Below are 13,574 nucleotides of genomic sequence, written 5' to 3'. Positions count from 1 at the left end.
AGAACGGCTGGACCGATTTGGCTAATTTAAAAAAAAAAATGTTCGTTGTAGTCCGAATCAGGTTTTTAGATTTAAAAAAATTGGAAAAGTATCACAGAAAAATAGAAAATTCGGGAAAAACTAAAACTGCTTTTAGAATTATATTTCAATACAACAAAAAAACGAACGTCGTAGCTTTTAATCAATATTTCAATAGAACGTCGCAGCTTTTAATCAATATTTCAATAGAAATTTACATTATCGACATTATAAACATTCGCCAGTTAGTTAATTTCGATTGCAATTTATTTCTTCTCTTGGAGAGTCACACACCAAATAAAATGCGTACCACTAACCCTCTCGCGAGCGAGCTACAACAATCCTACTCGCGAAAAGAGCGAGTAACGACTCCCCTCTAGTTATATAATAGATATTGAATAGTTCTTTGCAGCAAAAGATTCTCTAGACTTTCCCGAATACAGTGATATCAAATATTATTAATAATACATTATGAAGGTTAAACATGTTTAAACAATCATTAAAGACGGAGAAAAATCAGCGCAAAAAATTCTATAGGAACCACCCAACAGTAAATGTTAGACAGTGTTATTTTTTATGAAAATATGTGGTTGCGTAAATGTCCACAGTTTCGTCATGTTGCAATGAGTCTGTAGAATCATCTTGATTTTGAATATCACGCAGAGATTAAGAAATGTTGACCTGAAGAAACTTGCTTATTCATTGCATGTATTTCCCACTCGCACAGCTACAATTACCTTATCTTCTGAAACTATTCTATTATCGATACCAATTGACATTTTGTTTCCCGCTAAGCGTCGTGTGCAATGGATTATCAATACTTACAAACTCTGTTTGTATTCGATGCTATGCATTATTGAAGATAGACGAAGTAATACAACCCCGTCATTTATGAGTGATTGTTCATTGCCTCGAGCCGTGCCTCAGATAAATATCAATCTATAAGAACCCTGACGCGGCGTAAAGAGTCATTTTAGCGTAAAGAAGGGATACTGTGAGTGCGTAATACTCGAGTGCCGATACTTACATAATTGTATACATGGTGATTTAGAGCCAGTGTGTCAATCAGTCTAGCTCCGTGAGTGTCGATTCTCCGCGAGTTACGATGGTGCTCGCAACACTGATAATAAATGCTCTGGTCATCCTACCGGTGATAGGGGTGCTGTTGTACCTGTACATGAATTATTCGCACACCTACTGGCAAAAGAGGGGTGTTCCTTCGACATCGGGACATTGGTTCTTTGGGAACGTGAAGGATGCTATGCTACTTCGAAAGAATCCCTCATTCTTAATTGGCGACTTGTTCTTAAACGCTAAACCGGAAAACGATGTCTATGGGTTCTATATGCTACACAAACCCTTCCTGATCATTAGGAATCCAGAACTGATCAAACAGGTCATGATCAAGGATTTCCATGCTTTCGCAGACCGATTCTTCACCGCTGAATCCCGTCACGACAAACTTGGCAGCACCAATCTGTTCACCATCAAAAATCCGGAATGGAGACACTTAAGGCGAGTAAAACCACGTCGAAATCATTTGAATCTTTGCCTGCAAGGATTGTTTATGTCCGGAGCGAAATTTCACTCTTGAATTTCTTTCTTCCCATTTGATGTTCGAACAGGGTGTCCCAAAATTTCTGTTACACGGGATATCTCTTTATCCATCGCATTTAGAAGAAAACACTTCCAATGAAAGTATAGTTTTTAAAGCTCTATAGAAAGGTGCATTTTTTTATATTTCATTCGACGTGTTGAAGCTCATTTTAAGGTCAAGTTCACTTTTTTAAATGGAAACATAATTTTTTTATTACACCAGCTTGTTCTATGAGAAAAAACAAGTATAAGTTTTATTTGAAACGTTTTTTAATTAGACATTAGCTTTTTAAGTTATTCAATGATAAAGTCATAAGAAGTGCATAGCCTAATGACGTCAAATCAGGAGAGCGCGCTGGCCTATTAGGCACTTTTTCTGGTGTCTTTACCATTGAACAACTTAAAAAGCTAATGTCTAATTAAAGAACGTTTCCAATAACACTTACTTGTTTTTTCCCGTACAATAAGTTGGTGTAATAAAAAAATTATGTTTCCATTTAAAAAAGTGAACTTGACCTTAAAATGAGCTTCAACACGACGAAAAAATAGTTTTAAAAATGCATCTTTCTATAGAGCTTTGAAAACCATACAAATTTCATTGGAAGTATTTTTTTCTAAATACAATGGATAAAGAGATATCCCGTGTAAAAGAAATTTTGGGACACCCTGTATATTAGAATAAAAGATATAATCTAGAATAGATTATATGTTCTTCAAAAGTTTAGATTCTTTTTAAAAAACCTAGAACAGTAAAAAAGATATAGTCGCTAACATAAACGATATGCAGACGGCATCTATGAAAATAACGTTGCAGACGAAGTCTGCTAATATGTACAGAGTCTGTAAATATCAACAATCCACAAAGTCATCAAGAATTTCCCTAAATTACAGACTTTTTCGAGATCATTAATTGCATGAAAGCAAATGACCTGTTCCATACAGCGTAAATATATCAAAAGGTCAACTATATAATTACGCTTCCGTCATATAAAGTATTAATTATACAGTGTGTCCCACGAACTCTGTCCACTTGAATAACTTGGTTATTTCAAACAAACGAGAAAATGTTACGTACAGAAGTTGTAGGATTTAAGAAACAATGGTATAAATTATAAATGGTATTCTTGCAAGTGAAGGCGTGCAGAAGATATATAGAGGTCACCTTTGTTTTTTTTTAAATGGAGTGTCCAATTTTTTATGCTCAATTTCGATAAATTGGCGTATTCTGAGTATAAAAGTGCTAAAGTGTATTTGTCCTAAAACTTGAAAGGAATAGAATAAAAACAGTCAAATATCTCAGCAACGGTAATAAAAGTTTTAGGATAAATACACTTTAGTACTTTTATACTCAGAATACACCAATCTATTGAAATTGAGCATAAAAAATTGGACATTCCATTTAAACATACATATAAAGATGACACCACTTGCAAGAATACCATTTATACCATATTATAATTATGTAGTTTCTTAAACCCTACAACATCTGTACGTACCATTTTCTCGTATTGTTTGATATTACCATAAGAAATTCAAGTGGACAGAGTTCGTGGGACACATTGTACATATACAAACTATAGAGATACTTGAACAAAGTTGTCCCTTTTTTGATCTGACGCAACGTAGATGTAATTTGCGCTAGCAAAACAATTTGCGTTTAATTTGAAAGAACAATTTATTGTCACGTTCACCGATTCTTACTAGAACGAAGATAACACCTGTGTTCACGAGCGGAAAAATGAAGAATCTGTTCCACTTGATAGTCGAGACCACAGAGTCGATGAAAAACTATTTGCATAGCGAAGTGTCTGGATCAAAACCAAAGGGCATTATGATGAGGGAGGTTGCTTTGAAATACACTACAGACATTATATCCTCGGTTGCTTTTGGAGTTCATGTGAATTCTTTCGACAAGAACAACGAGTTCTTTGAAAAAGGTACAATAATATAGTTCGCAATGCGATGCGCTTCGTAATCCGGACGCGATTAGAATCCTAATACTACTTTAATGTCTCCTGTTACAGCGCAAGAAGGAACTACACCCACGTTTAGGCGAACCGCGCAATTCTTATTCATGTTTTTCTTCCCGTCAATATCGAAGTATATAGGCGGGCAATTGTTAGGTAATGCCACGGACTATTTCCGTAGTGTGTTTTGGGATTCCATGGAGAACCGGGAAATGTCGAAGACGAAACGGGGAGACTTGATTGATTCACTGATCGAGATTAAGAGTGATGTAAAAGATAACGATTTTAGTAAGTGGCTGTTTATCAATCTATCTGTAACATTTCACTCGAGGAAATCCTTCAGTTAGATATTTACAGAAGTTGATGAAACTATATAAATTTATTTTAAATTAATTTTTATAGAAAATTAAATTAAAATTAATTTAATTTGATCTAAATTAAAATTGATTTAATGTTTAAAAATTTAAGGAAATTTTAAGTTTAAATTAATTTTTCAAAAATTAAAAGGAATTCTTATTTATTCGAAGTTAATCTTTATAGAAAATTGATTTAAACTTTAAATTGAGGGAAATTTCAAGTTTAACAAGCAATTTTACTTTGCATGATACAGTAAGCCCTAGTTCAGACACGGCGGAATTCGCGCGTTTTTTACCGCGTGATTTTTGTTTTTGATTGTTCGACCGCGCGGATGCGTGTGAACGAATCCATATACGCTAATGTAAATAAGGTCCGCGCGGTTCAAATCGCCGAGTCTGAGCGGGGTCTTAATCCTCTATAAACGCAAAAGTCTTGGGGGATTCGTTTGCGTTTATCGTAGACGGGTAGCTATTTTTTCGAGCTTCAAAGGCCGAGCCGAATGTAGAGAAGCACAGGAGCACAACGCGAAGATCATGTGCGGGCCTTTGAACTGTGCCGGCACTGCGACTCTCCGCATCGCATTAGTAGTGGTTCACATCGATATACCCGAGCCGAGATCAAATTATTAAAGCGGAGGGGATTTTTTTTTGTTTTTATCGTGTATTTATCGCCTTTTTGCGTTTATAGAGGATGTAATTACTTTTATTTTTCACCTGAATTACACCAAACTAGGGTGAAATGGAAATTTATTTTCTTTCCTATTATGTTTAATAAATGGCAACTACTCAGTTTTGTCATAAATGCATAAAATCCTCAGTCTACTGATAACAATACTAAATTCAATTCAATTGTAGAATTGGAGGGGGATGTTTTGGTGAGCCAGGCGGCTATCTTTTTCGTTGCTGGTCGCGAGTCCAGTGTGACCACGATATGTTTCGCGCTGTACGAGCTCGCTAGACACCCAATTATACAGAAGCGGGTGCGCGAAGAGATTCTGGAGAAGATAAAAACCCAGGGTTTGACGTATGAGAGCGTACAGGATATGAAGTACCTACATCAAGTGATGTGCGAGACTCTGAGGCTGTACCCAGCAGCTCCTATTCTCGACAGAGTGGCTACTACCGATTACAAGGTACAAAAAACTACTCTGAAGCGTTCGAACGTGATAGTGTTGCGTTCAAATGACTAGCATGCCTGTTACGACTATATTTATGATAATCTGATCTACATATACGTTTATATTCAATGTGATTATTTTATTTTTGTTCACATAAATTGCCGCAACTACCTGATACAGAAACTGCAAATTAATTTAGTAAATGAATTTGATTATCTTTTATGCTGTACAGATACCGGGAACTGATATAGTAATAGAAAAAGGAACGCCGATATATATACCTCTGTGCGGACTCCAACGCGATCCGAGATACTTCCCTGATCCGGATCATTTTGATCCTGACAGATTCAGCGACGAAAATAAGGGCAACATTAAACCGTTTACGTATATGCCCTTTGGAGAAGGTCCAAGAAATTGTATTGGTAAGATCATGATTTCTAACCCTGCGATAATACATTCATATTTTAACAAACTTTGCTGCACATTATTTTGCAAATTAATCGTAGGAGAAAGGACAGAGTATTTTGCATAGAAAATAATGTGTTTCCGCAGGATTGAAATATACCTATTACGATCGACGTTTCAATTCTCAGATCATTTTTTTTCTCGGTTAAAATATAGGGATAAGGCTTGGAGAACTGCAGTCTACTATGGGAGTGATCACAGTGATCAAGGATTTTGAAGTTTCGCTAGATTCCACATACAAATACGGAGTCGACCCGCATAGCGTTTTCCTTACAGCTCCGCATGGTTTCAAATTGAATTTAACGAAACTGTAAATTGCCCTTTGGATGTTCGAAGTACGTATTTTACTAGGCCTTCGCGTAAGTTGGCGTTAAGAAAAACAGTTGAACTATAATTCTCCGTTAATAAAGATACAATTTGTAAGACATGACAAATATAATTTCACTTATATACACAAACGGATTTTCCAATTTCTATCATACACAGTCTTGTAAAAGCGATCGTCGCTACTGTTTTACTTCGGTAGCAACGTTAAATACATTCTGAACTCCGGGATTACGCAATCCCGTGGATTCAGCGGCGTTTGAGCGGTTAGATAATCGCTCAAATATTGTGGCATGAAGCAGAGGATGCCTTTGCTCGCCAACATTGCCCAGTCAATCGGTTGACTGTGTTGTCTCAGATTGACGAAACAATGCGTAATCTTTTTCCCGTTCGGACTTGTGTCGTACGGCGGCCTGGAAAAGATACGTATAAGCGCATCGCTTCGAGTAATTTAATAATGCGATTCGAAGCTGAGAAAACAAGCTCACCTTGCTTGAACGACTTTACCGCCTCCAGCCTCGATCAGTCTTTTAAATTGGTCATACTTTTCGCCGGAAGTTAGTAGCAGTGCCACCATATTGTGAAACGGGCCAGATGGGTTTTTCAACAATTGAAACCTCCATTTGTAAACCGCGGCAGCAATCGTCTCTTCCACTTCTCCTGTCGGGTTTGGTATAATATCTTTACTCTTTGGATTGCCCCACTCGTATTTTTCTTCCTATTAACGACGAAGTTACGTATATAGACAGATGCAATTAGTCGAACGTTAAGTAACTACGTGTTAGACACACAGATATACCGACATCAAGGAATTTTCCTTCTTGCTCAGAATCTCGCAAGTACATACAGTGCAGTATCCATTTTCCTGACGCTATACTACCCAACATCTTTTCGTTTCTGGTTGGTCTGATGCAAAGTAAATGCGTTGCACTCATGTCGAAATTAACGTCTAACGATACCTCGCCACCGAGATCTTTAATTACTTGTTCGTACGCTGTTCTGTCCTGTTTAAAAAAAAAAGATGTTTTAAAATAACATAACATTGCAGTTCAATTGTAACATACCTTTATGCCAGACAACATGAATTTCCGTTTCTTTGGAAGCTTTGGTTCTTCTGGCACCTTCTCGTCCTCCTCAGTTTCCTCTTCTCCTTTGTGTTCTACCGTACGGTGATCACGAACAGCGTTTTCGTTCTGTTCTTCGTTGAACGTTGACTATATATATATATATATATAAATACACATAATATAAGCATTAAGGCTTAAGGAATTTTATTTACACAATGTGGAAAAACTTACGCGTTTCGAGTGACTTGGATCTTCCCATACAATAGCATCGATAGGTTGAGAATCTTTCACAATGACTATAAAGAACGTATGATTAGCTGGAGCTACTACGTAACAAGAAGATCATGATAATATATACTTGCATTTTTGTATAGGATCAGAAGGCTCTGCGTTATACGAGTTCGCATTTTCTCCGGAAAGGGAGTACCTATTTTCGGGGGTGCTCGAGGTTCTCTGAAGTACTTGATGCAGTTGCGCAATTTGTCTGCGAGATGAATGTAGCGATGAATAACATGTAATTATTTTAATTTAAAAAATTGTATAACTTACAGATTAATTTCATTATTCTGTAACGGCGTATCCTCGTCGGGAAAATCTAATTTTCTACTAATAGGCGTCGTAGACGGAACATTATTGCTATCTCTCGCTGCCTCGGGCGTTTCTGCAGCTGGTAGTGGTTCGTCATTGTCGGTGATCAGTGATTCATTTGCATCGTCCTAATAAATATAATACATATTGAAATCTTTTCATCCGCTTCGATATGTTGTTTGCATTTGCATATGACATGCTCGATTTCAGAATTCAAATGTTACAAAGCGTTTTGATCAAGAAATACTATGACACTCAACAGATCCATTGTACATCATTTTAAGATACAACGATTGAACATTTCATATACAGCAACCTAATATTTAAAGACAAATATGAATACTTACGTTCGGATTCTGGCCTTGATTTTTCAATTTTTGCCATAATTGTCTCTTCAATTCGGAAAGAGGCTGCAATTTCAGAGATATTCAAATGAGTTCTCGCGCGATGTTATTATTTAGAATGAGAAATGCATATACATACAGTGCTAAGTGCTCTCTTTTTCAACGGAGGTTCCTCCACCCTTAAATCTGGAAAATTGTTAATCCATTTGAGCCATCCTTTCCTTGTCTCTGGTGATGGGTTTGGTTTATACACCTGTCCGTACGGTGTTTCAGGCGTTGACACGTGGAACGGAGATTGTGGAGTCTTGTTCATAAGCAAGCTCAGTCGTTTATTTATTAGTGGAGTGTCACCTGAACTGCCGTCTTGACTCTGGAATAAGAATAATGTAGAAGAATTTCGTCTACAATGTGAATTACGCGTGTCTACCTGTAATTTCGGTAAATGGCGTTTCGGAGTAGCAAAGTCGTTATTTGCCAAATTCGCTGGAGGACCCATTTGATTTATACCGGAACTAGATGCACTTGTGTTTGCGGTCTCGTTCAATATTTCGGGAGCTTTTATTAAAGAATAAAACTACCGTAAAACTACCTTTACGCATTCGTATTATATTGTAACATGGTTTTATTAAGACAGCACGTACCTATAGTCTCCCCTACAAGGTACGCTGCCTCATGGACACGTTTCATTTGAGCTACACAAGCTTTCAGCCACTCAGCTGTGACAGCTGGTAATTTCCATTTCACCGCAGCATTGTATTTATTCCCTTCCGGCGTCGGGCAGACCAAATGTGTGCTTCCATAAGTGTTCTTTTCAAGATTGGTTTTGCGTACAAAAATATCCTGGCACCTAAAACCAATAGTATTTAAATTTTCATTGTTCGTTGGAATTATTTTGGTAATAATAAAGGTCTCGTACATGGCACCCAATTCTGTGGCTAGCGTTGTAAGGAATGTTCTTTCTATACCAGTGTACATACTCATCGTAATAACGCAGCCTGATAATGGGTTCGAATGTTTCTTTATAGATAGAGGTCTGTGATAGTACATGATCTCGACTAGTGCTTCCTGGTTTACACAGTCTTCCTACAGTAAATTATTATCGTAAAGTACTCTGCGATTATACAGATATTTATATGAAAAATTGTTATTTACTATAAACAAGTCAGTGACAATCTCGTTGACGGTATGTTTCAACAGTGCACCACATTTCGGTACAACTCCGTAGTCTGGAATACCAGCAAACGTGCTCGAAACCACTTTCCCACCCATTGTTACTATTGTTGCTACCACATAGCTCTCTTCTTCGCTGAAGCCGACCACGACGAACGTGTGTCCTGCGTAGTACTTAGTTAATTAATAACATATCATCTATGCCAATCATGTGTGCAGCGTTACCTTCGAATAGCCTATTATTTAACGTCGATGTCTGACTGATAGGAACAGCACTGTCATCCGCAGGATATTTATTTTCTGTCGCTCCAAATGAAACTGAGCTTTCCGATAGCTTCGCCTGACTCCTTCGATCGTCGACGAAAATTTTATCACTGTCATCCTTCGCGGGTATGTGCGGTTTAAGGAACTCTTGTATAGTATTATCGTTTGTTGATACTACATCGAGAATAAGTAATATGTTTTATTCCGTAATTATTCCGTAAATTTTATTTTTACCTTACCAATTGTATCTTTAAGGTATTGTTCTACAAGATCGGACTCTTTTTCCTTTTGCAACATCGCCAACTTTTTATCTATGTCAAAAGATGGTATAGACACTTTTTTCGGTTTCTGCAACATCTGCAAATTCTGAAACACACATATATATATAACTTTTAAATATTTGTATCGTAGACAAAGATTGGATTTTTGATGCACTTACTTTCTTGCTTAACGGGGATGGGGGTTCTGGAACTTTTTCTACTACACTGTGCTTTTGTACAAATAAATAATTGTCTTCTGGTGCTGGCCGTTTTAGTTTCATGCTTTCCTCCAGCCATTCCAAAGTTAAAATATGGGGACTGTGCAAAACGTTCATAATATGAAAGTGCAGAATTGCAAATCTAAAAGTCAATGATAACTAGACTGCGGATCTTTATGCAAAATAAAAAATGTTCACATTGAAGCTAAATAAAGAATTTTTTCTTTTAATTATCTTAGTAAACTTATTTTTAACATAGCCACTACTTCAAATTGTGCGTACCCATAAAATCCGCAGTCTACTGATAACGTACCATAATCCTTTCGACTTTAACATTTTAAGGTCACTAGCGGCTTTATTTTCATCTCCGACGACAACGTGCGTTAGAGCATCCGATATATCATCCAGACGCGTTGCACTGCCTACATTTAATATCTTGTTCAGCTTGTCTCTTTGATTGGAAGCGAATCCCGCAAGATAAATCTAAAATGTCGAAGCGTCAAAGCAATTTCAAAATACTAATGTACGATATACATCGAAGTTTCACTTACATTGCATCCATCCAAAAATGGACCAGATAATTTTGCTTCACTGAAAGATAGCCTTTCCAAAATTGCAGCTGTGTTAACTACAAATTTAGGTAAACATAAGATTAAACTTCCTAATGTAACAGATCAACTTCTTTAGAATCAATCACTGACCAATTGTATCCCTGGATGGAAATTCCAATGAAGAAAAATTGGTCATTGTTGTTAGTGCTAAACTTTCATCCACGCAATTGCCTTGTACCTCACAGGGTATGGTACTTATGGTGGAACAATCAAATGTTTCATGTGCTACGATTTCAAAAGTAAAACATAATTAATTCTTGCTTCCGGGTTACGGATAAAATAGAAATGTTTTTACCATATGATTTTTCTGGAGTTGAACATGCTTTCATTGATTTAATTACGAAATCTTTAAAGGGCAATGCATAGCCGACTTTTACACTCGCGTAAACCCAATTTGGTACCAAACAAGCAATGTTTACTTGCTTAGCATATTTCAGTTTCTCAGTCAAAGGACTATTTTCTGGAGCAAGTAAAACTGTAACTTTTGAACCATCCAACGCACCCATAAACGTCTAGAAACAGCAATAAAAATAAATCTTGAGAACATTTAAAATATAATAAGGAATTATATGAAATGAATAAAATTATACCCCTCCATGATTATTGATTAACTGTTTGATTTCATCTTTCTGACGTCTTGGGAGGCTTGTCGACGTCACTACTAAATTAAGAAAGACAGAAGCCTTATATTTATTGAACATGCTGTCGTCTGGCTGAACAAATTCTTTTAAATTTGTCTCCCAAATTGCTTCCACCCATTCCTTAGTGACTATTGGTATTTTCATATCTGCGGCAGTCTGTTAAAAAAGATCAGTCATTAACGAAATCAAAGACAATACATGTTAATGAACTCACTTCGTATTTCGCAGACATTACGGATGCTGTTACAAGATGCGTTACGCGACAGCGCAACTGCCTCGTGAAAATACCGCCCATGTATTCTACCAGTTTTCTGATGTGTTCCTACAAAATTTTGTAATTATTGCGTGCTGCTAATTCGATAAATATTAAATTATAGGGAGCATACTTTTTCTTGTACCGCAAAACCAGTAGCGCACACACAAAGCCCTCTCATGGCTGTTGTATACACTGGACTTGTACCTTCTGGAATTGGTTCACCATTGACAAAGCAAAGTAGCAGACATTTTGGTCCGACTATCCTGCAAAAATAAGAGAATTGTTAATATGCAGCAACAAGAATCTCAGAAGAGATAGTAGTAATACAATGTGTTCCGCTCAGAACTCTTTTCAGTAGTAAATAAAGTAGATATTTAGTTGATTCTGCTGAAAGGGGTAGACTCTCGTTTCCAGGATTGTAAGGGTGCGGGATGCGCTTTCTCATTTCTCAATAATGCAAAGATGGGGTTTTTCAGTAGTTAAAAGCGCTAGATAAATGGATCGCCCTCAAAAGTCCTATTTTTACGATTATGAGGCGTAATTTGCATTATTCGGAAGCATAAAGCTACGCATGTAGCTATTTTCATAATGCTGCGACAGCTACATGCTGTAGAATAGTGCAAATTACGCCTCGTAAACGTAAAAATAGGACTTCTGAGGGCAATTGCGGCCTAGAATGATCTTATATTTAGCACTTTTGGCTAATGAAAAACCCCATCTTTGCACTATCTAGAGATGAGAAGGCGCACTCCGCACCTTTGCAATCCTAGAAACGAGTCTGCCCCCTTAATTAGGTGATTCAAAGATTCTACTTACGGGCATTTAAATGTCTTCAATTTTTCAAATGCATCACCCTTAAATTCCTCAAATATGAAGACATCATTTTTAACAGGATTCATTTTAATGCAATTCTTTTCGCTAACCCATGTTGGTTGTAGGTCATGATCGCAGCATTTCTAAAAACATAACTAAATTATATCTCTGTGGTTCTTTCAATACCTTCGTTTAATAACAGATCCATTCACTAACATTGAATGCCTGCCACATGTCTTCATTACAATCATCTTCAGACTTGTATTCCGTTCGTACAACAAAGTAAAGATTCACATCCGTGTCAATTTGACTCTGTTCATTGACCATGTTTACGACTGAGGTTGACACTTGTGTAATGATTTTAAATAGTACTGGATAAATAATATCTTGCCACTTGCTGGACCAATGTTCTGTCAAATACAGATCATTTAAGCCTTACATTTTTATATATGCTAGAAAAATTGACGAGTACTAAAACTGTTAATGTAAAGACGACTAATGTAACGTTGCTCGACTTCTAATTATCGAAGTCTTAAATTATTAAATAAATTCGTTTATTCATACCGGTGATACAAACGCGCGAGATCTCAGAGAGTTCATTACAAATAAGTAATTGTAATTATTCAATAGTTAAACATGAAAGATGAACGATACAATCACTTCAGTATACATAAATCAATTACATACAAAATATTCTTGTACGTTTATATAAACGATTTATCGTAACATTCTGCTTCTTGTCATAACCAGAAAATAGGTTAGATTTCCACTACATATTTATAATATCTTCATATGTTACATAAAACAGTGCTTAATTTACACAGTTTGTATTACACATACTTTGAAAACACCACTGAACTGTTAAATATGTCATAAAATAAAACCGTTCCGTTCAACAGAACTTCTCGCGCCCAAATCGATTACTGATTGCTACTCATTTGATGTATGTAAATACTTCCGTTAGGTTCCATTCGAAACTGTTCGAAACAGTGTTGTTAGATTGGACGGGTTGCACCAGGGGGTGTAAGCTGCAATGGAAATAGGTGGTCCAGTATATGTAGTTCGGCCCTAGTACTGAGGTGGCGTTGGTGTCGCTGCAGTTTTTGCGATACATATACCAAAATTTTCAATGCTTTTATAAGATCGTCGGTGGGCCAATCAGCTAAAGAGTTGGACTACCAAGCGGTAGACCGAGGTTCGAATCCTGTTGGGGTAAACAGTTTTTTTTACAACCGTCTACCGCTTTATATCTATATATACTGCCATTAGTTCGGCCCAGTTCGGCCCTACTACTGAGGTGGCGCTGAAATACTGGCCACTTCTTTAACACGGCAGCTTGCACCCCCTGGGTTGCACGTTGCACGCGCATGTACGACCAGTGATGCCAGAAATGTGCAACATTTCACGCCAATTTCACGCGCATGTGCGACAAACAGTAACGTATCTATGATGAGGTAACACTGGTAACAGAGCCCTGAGGCAGTTATATTGGCAGAAA

At 37.0% G+C, this 13,574-nt stretch overlaps 2 protein-coding genes across 5 annotated transcripts; one reads left to right on the top strand and one right to left on the bottom strand.

Annotated features, from left to right (window-relative positions):
• The first annotated feature begins 722 nt into the window (after nucleotides 1-722).
• LOC143212138 (cytochrome P450 6k1) lies at nucleotides 723-5,978 on the top strand. The gene is made up of 6 exons (XM_076430564.1): nucleotides 723-1,533; nucleotides 3,319-3,551; nucleotides 3,639-3,869; nucleotides 4,793-5,070; nucleotides 5,288-5,477; nucleotides 5,677-5,978. Exons 1-6 carry the CDS (start codon nucleotides 1,124-1,126, stop codon nucleotides 5,832-5,834), a joined length of 1,500 nt encoding a protein of 499 aa, XP_076286679.1. The 5' UTR covers nucleotides 723-1,123; the 3' UTR covers nucleotides 5,835-5,978.
• Mus101 (mutagen-sensitive 101) lies at nucleotides 5,885-13,423 on the bottom strand. 4 transcript variants are annotated; one of them, XM_076430462.1, is made up of 26 exons: nucleotides 12,917-13,423; nucleotides 12,293-12,486; nucleotides 12,080-12,219; nucleotides 11,394-11,526; nucleotides 11,222-11,329; nucleotides 10,957-11,163; nucleotides 10,662-10,878; nucleotides 10,457-10,591; nucleotides 10,307-10,383; nucleotides 10,069-10,238; nucleotides 9,717-9,855; nucleotides 9,517-9,643; nucleotides 9,239-9,451; nucleotides 8,996-9,177; nucleotides 8,760-8,926; nucleotides 8,485-8,690; nucleotides 8,271-8,398; nucleotides 7,983-8,213; nucleotides 7,847-7,909; nucleotides 7,461-7,627; nucleotides 7,274-7,395; nucleotides 7,143-7,207; nucleotides 6,909-7,058; nucleotides 6,648-6,848; nucleotides 6,333-6,562; nucleotides 5,885-6,257 (listed from the first exon to the last, which is right to left on the bottom strand). In XM_076430462.1, exons 1-26 carry the CDS (start codon nucleotides 12,948-12,950, stop codon nucleotides 6,035-6,037), a joined length of 4,029 nt encoding a protein of 1,342 aa, XP_076286577.1. In that variant the 5' UTR covers nucleotides 12,951-13,423; the 3' UTR covers nucleotides 5,885-6,034. The 4 variants fall into 4 exon arrangements, with proteins under 4 accessions (XP_076286577.1, XP_076286595.1, XP_076286587.1 ...); XM_076430480.1 differs by having other exon boundaries at nucleotides 12,293-12,528; nucleotides 12,641-13,065; XM_076430472.1 differs by having other exon boundaries at nucleotides 12,641-13,065.
• Between the last annotated feature and the right edge of the window lie 151 nt (nucleotides 13,424-13,574).

The sequence above is a fragment of the Lasioglossum baleicum genome, chromosome 1 (genome assembly GCF_051020765.1).
Source record: "Lasioglossum baleicum chromosome 1, iyLasBale1, whole genome shotgun sequence".
NCBI classification, from domain to species: Eukaryota; Metazoa; Arthropoda; class Insecta; order Hymenoptera; family Halictidae; genus Lasioglossum; species Lasioglossum baleicum.
Note: the sequence above shows the minus strand (reverse complement) of the source record. Positions and strands in the feature narration are given on the sequence as shown.

Bases quoted from the DNA above. Each gene is read 5' to 3' on its own strand.
- LOC143212138 (XM_076430564.1), top strand. From the start codon at position 1,124: ATGGTGCTCGCAACACTGATAATAAATGCTCTGGTCATCCTACCGGTG. The intron at 1,534-3,318 runs GCGAGTAAAACC...GATTCTTACTAG, and splicing joins CCGGAATGGAGACACTTAAG to AACGAAGATAACACCTGTGT. The intron at 5,478-5,676 runs GTAAGATCATGA...GTTAAAATATAG, and splicing joins AGGTCCAAGAAATTGTATTG to GGATAAGGCTTGGAGAACTG.
- Mus101 (XM_076430462.1), bottom strand. From the start codon at position 12,950: ATGACATATTTAACAGTTCAGTGGTGTTTTCAAA. The intron at 10,879-10,956 runs GTATAATTTTAT...TGCTGTTTCTAG, and splicing joins TAATCAATAATCATGGAGGG to ACGTTTATGGGTGCGTTGGA. The intron at 7,910-7,982 runs GTATGTATATGC...CTGAAATTGCAG, and splicing joins AAAAGAGAGCACTTAGCACT to CCTCTTTCCGAATTGAAGAG.